The following is a 3,418-nucleotide window of genomic DNA, read 5'->3' on the forward strand; positions in this document are numbered from 1 at the left end:
GTATCTCTGGGTATTTTCTCTCTAAGCATCTCTTCAAAATGTCTCTGTCTTTTATCCTCTTATAGAGGACACCAATAAACTAATTAATACCCACCTTGAATGGGTGTGGTCACATCTCCATGGAAACAATCTAATCAAAAGATCCCACCCACAATAAGTCTGCACCCACAAGAATGGATTAAAAGAACATGGCTTTTATGGGGTACATAATAGATTAAACCAGCACAATGTCTCTTTAAAGGTGACAGGGAGATGCAGAACAGGCAAACAAAGGCCTTGATGACGGTGGTGGTGGGCAGCTTTACCACTCTTAAAACCCAGTGAAGAGCTTCGAAGTCTAGTGGCTCCTTCTGAACTCCCCAAACACTTCCTTTCCCTGCTGCCAGACTTTCTCTGATCTTTTCTCTGGGTATAGAAGAATTCCCTTGTAATTCTCCCATTCCCTTGTGTTTCTTAATCATCTCCAGAAAACCACTTCTCTCTTCAGATCTGTGTTTTAAATCTGATTATGTGCTGTGGTCTGAAAGTCCAGTTTTAAGGAAGATATTCAGGAAAATGGTAAACAGAGAAGGAGTGTCCAGACACAGCCTCAGTTGGCAAATTGGCCCACAGTAAGCAGAATAAGTAAAGTGTGCTTCATGTACATCTCTACTCAAGTGCTGGAAACTCCTTGGTTGCCAAGCCACCACTTAGCTTCTCTCCAGTGGCAAGCACAGGTTGTGGAAAGATCCTCCAAGCCAGATAGACCAGGATTTAAATTAGGCCTCCACTTCCCAGCTATGGGGCATCAAGTTATTTTCCTTCTCTGAGTCTCAGTTTTCTTATTATAAAATTGGTATGAAAATAAGTACCTTGCAGGGATATTCTGAGGATTAAATAAGATAGCAGATGTAAAGGATAGCCACTTAGGTGCTCAATCATGATGCTTTCTTTCAGCTCCTCTGTGTTAAAAGACTGACTAGGAGACAGACATTTTGAAGACAGCCATTGGAAGCTGATGCAGACGTTTTGGAGAATGCCATTTTGAAATGCAACCTGGGAGCAAGCAGACACCAGCCACATGCCTTCCCAGCTAACAGGTTTTCCGGACGCCATTAGCCATCCTCCAGTTAAGCATTAGCAAACCGGAACAGATGTGAAATGGTGGAGCCAGTGTGGAAAACAGTTTGGCGATTCCTCTGAAAGATTTTCAAATTCTTAGGTTGTTATATGGCTGCCAAGAATTATGACTGTATTTCTAGTATCACTGACAGCCATGTGTGGTCATAGACTAAGTTCTGGCCAATGGAGCAGAAGCTGATTTGAGCATTGTGATGGTTAGGTTCATGTGTCAACTTGGCCAGGTGATAGTATCCAGCTATCTGGTCAAGCAAACACTGGCCTAACAATTGCTATGAGGACATTTGTGGCTGGTTAATAAAACAGGCTGGTTTATTAAATCATCAGTCAATTGACTGCAGCTGTGACTGATGACTCACCTAAGGGTGTGTCTTCCACAATGAGAGAATGCAATTGGCTGGATTTAATCCAATCAATCAGTTGAAGACTTATAAGCAAGACAGATAAAGGACCTTCACTTCTTCAGCTGCCCAGTGAAGCATTTCCTGAGGGGTTGTCAAAGTTGCTGGTTCGTTTTCTGAGGAGTTCATCAGACATCTTCCTTGGAGTTGACAGTTTGCTGATTGCTCTACAGAATTTGGACTTGTGCATACCCGCAGTTGCAAAAACCATTGTTTCTTCTCTGGAGGGTGAACATTTATAGAATTGATTTCACAGATCTGGTAACATGGCAAGAGATGCCAGTCTAATAGAAGCCAATGGAGAGCTAAAGGTCTTTATAGACCAGAATCTTAGTCCTGGAAAAGGTGTGGTATCATTAGTAGCAGTTCATCCTTCAACCGTAAACTCCCTTGGAAAGCAACTCTTGCCAAAAACTTTTGGACAGTCCAATGTCAACATTGCACAGCAAGTGGTAATTGGTACACCTCAGAGACCTGCAGCGCCAAATACTATCCTGGTAGGAAGTCCACACACCCCTAACACACACTTTGTATCACAGAACCAGGCTTCAGACTCCTCACCTTGGTCTGCTGGGAAATGCAACAGAAAAGGAGAGAAGAATGGCAAGGGCCTGAGGCATTTTTCATTGAAGGTTTGTGAGAAGGTTCAGAGGAAAGGAATCACTTCCTATAAGGAAGTGGCAGATGAATTGATCGCGGAGTTCAGTGCTGCTGATAGCCATATTTTACCAAATGAATCAGCTTATGACCAGAAGAATGTAAGACGACGGGTCTACAATGCCTTAAATGTCTTAATGGCCATGAACATTATCTCCAAGGAGAAGAAAGAAATCAAATGGATTGGTCTGCCTACAAACTCGGCTCAGGAATGTCAGAATTTAGAGGTAGAGAGACAGAGAAGACTTGAAAGAATAAAACAGAAACAGTCTCAACTTCAAGAACTTATTCTACAGCAAATTGCCTTCAAGAATTTGGTGCAGAGAAACCGCCAAGCAGAGCAGCAAGCGAACCGGCCGCCTCCCTGCAACTCCGTCATCCACCTCCCGTTCATCCTTGTGAACACCAGCAAGAAGACAGTGATCGACTGCAGTATTTCTAACGACAAATTTGAGTATCTGTTTAATTTTGACAACACGTTTGAAATCCACGATGACATAGAAGTATTAAAGCGAATGGGAATGGCTTGTGGATTAGAATCAGGAAGCTGTTCGGCCGAAGACCTTAAAATGGCAAGAAGTTTGGTACCTAAAGCTCTGGAACCTTATGTGACAGAAATGGCTCAGGGAACAGTCAGTGGTGTATCTGTCACACCATCAGGTTCAACTTCAAATGGCACAAAGCTTTCTGCCAGTGACTTGACCAATGGTGCCGACGGGACATTGGCCACAAGTTCCAGCGGGTCTCAGTACAGTGGCTCCAGGGTGGAGATGCCCATGTCTTATGTTGGGGAAGATGATGATGATGATGATGATGACTTTAATGAAAATGCTGATGAAGACTGATTTTCTTGGCTTTTAGACTCCCCTTCCCCCTTCAAATTCAGCTTCAGGAAAAAATTGTTAGGGAAGAGAAACTTTTTTTTTTTTTTAATGTGGGTTTTTCTGTTTTCTTTTTGGCCTACTCCCAAGAAGATATTGGTAAGCTATTGACTTTAGATACGCACCTCCAATAAGCAAGCAAGGATGGTTTTTTGTAGGATTTTTTAAAATGTGATGTGGATGTGTGTTTTGACACCAGTGTGCTGATGCAGAGTCTTTATTTACTTCTTAGGATTTTGTGTTTTCATTTTCTAATTTTTTTTTCTTTTTTTAATTCTGAGTTCATTTTTGCCCCCTTAACAATTCCTGCTGAGTTTGCTGAAGAAATTGTACATCATCCACATCAATGACAATAAAATG

The 3,418-nt window shown here is 42.1% G+C and overlaps 1 protein-coding gene across 1 annotated transcript; it reads left to right on the top strand.

Moving 5' to 3' along the window:
• Positions 1-1,786: 1,786 nt before the first annotated feature.
• Positions 1,787-3,022, top strand: LOC119516407 (transcription factor Dp-1-like). Its single transcript, XM_037812764.1, has one exon. The coding sequence runs from the start codon at positions 1,787-1,789 to the stop codon at positions 3,020-3,022; it is 1,236 nt and encodes a 411-aa protein (XP_037668692.1).
• Positions 3,023-3,418: the final 396 nt, after the last annotated feature.

The sequence above is a fragment of the Choloepus didactylus genome, chromosome 2 (genome assembly GCF_015220235.1).
Source record: "Choloepus didactylus isolate mChoDid1 chromosome 2, mChoDid1.pri, whole genome shotgun sequence".
In the NCBI taxonomy this organism is placed as follows: domain Eukaryota; kingdom Metazoa; phylum Chordata; class Mammalia; order Pilosa; family Megalonychidae; genus Choloepus; species Choloepus didactylus.

What these genes read in the sequence shown, in the direction of transcription:
- LOC119516407 (XM_037812764.1), top strand. Translation starts at nt 1,787, where the DNA reads ATGGCAAGAGATGCCAGTCTAATAGAAGCCAATGGAGAGCTAAAGGTC.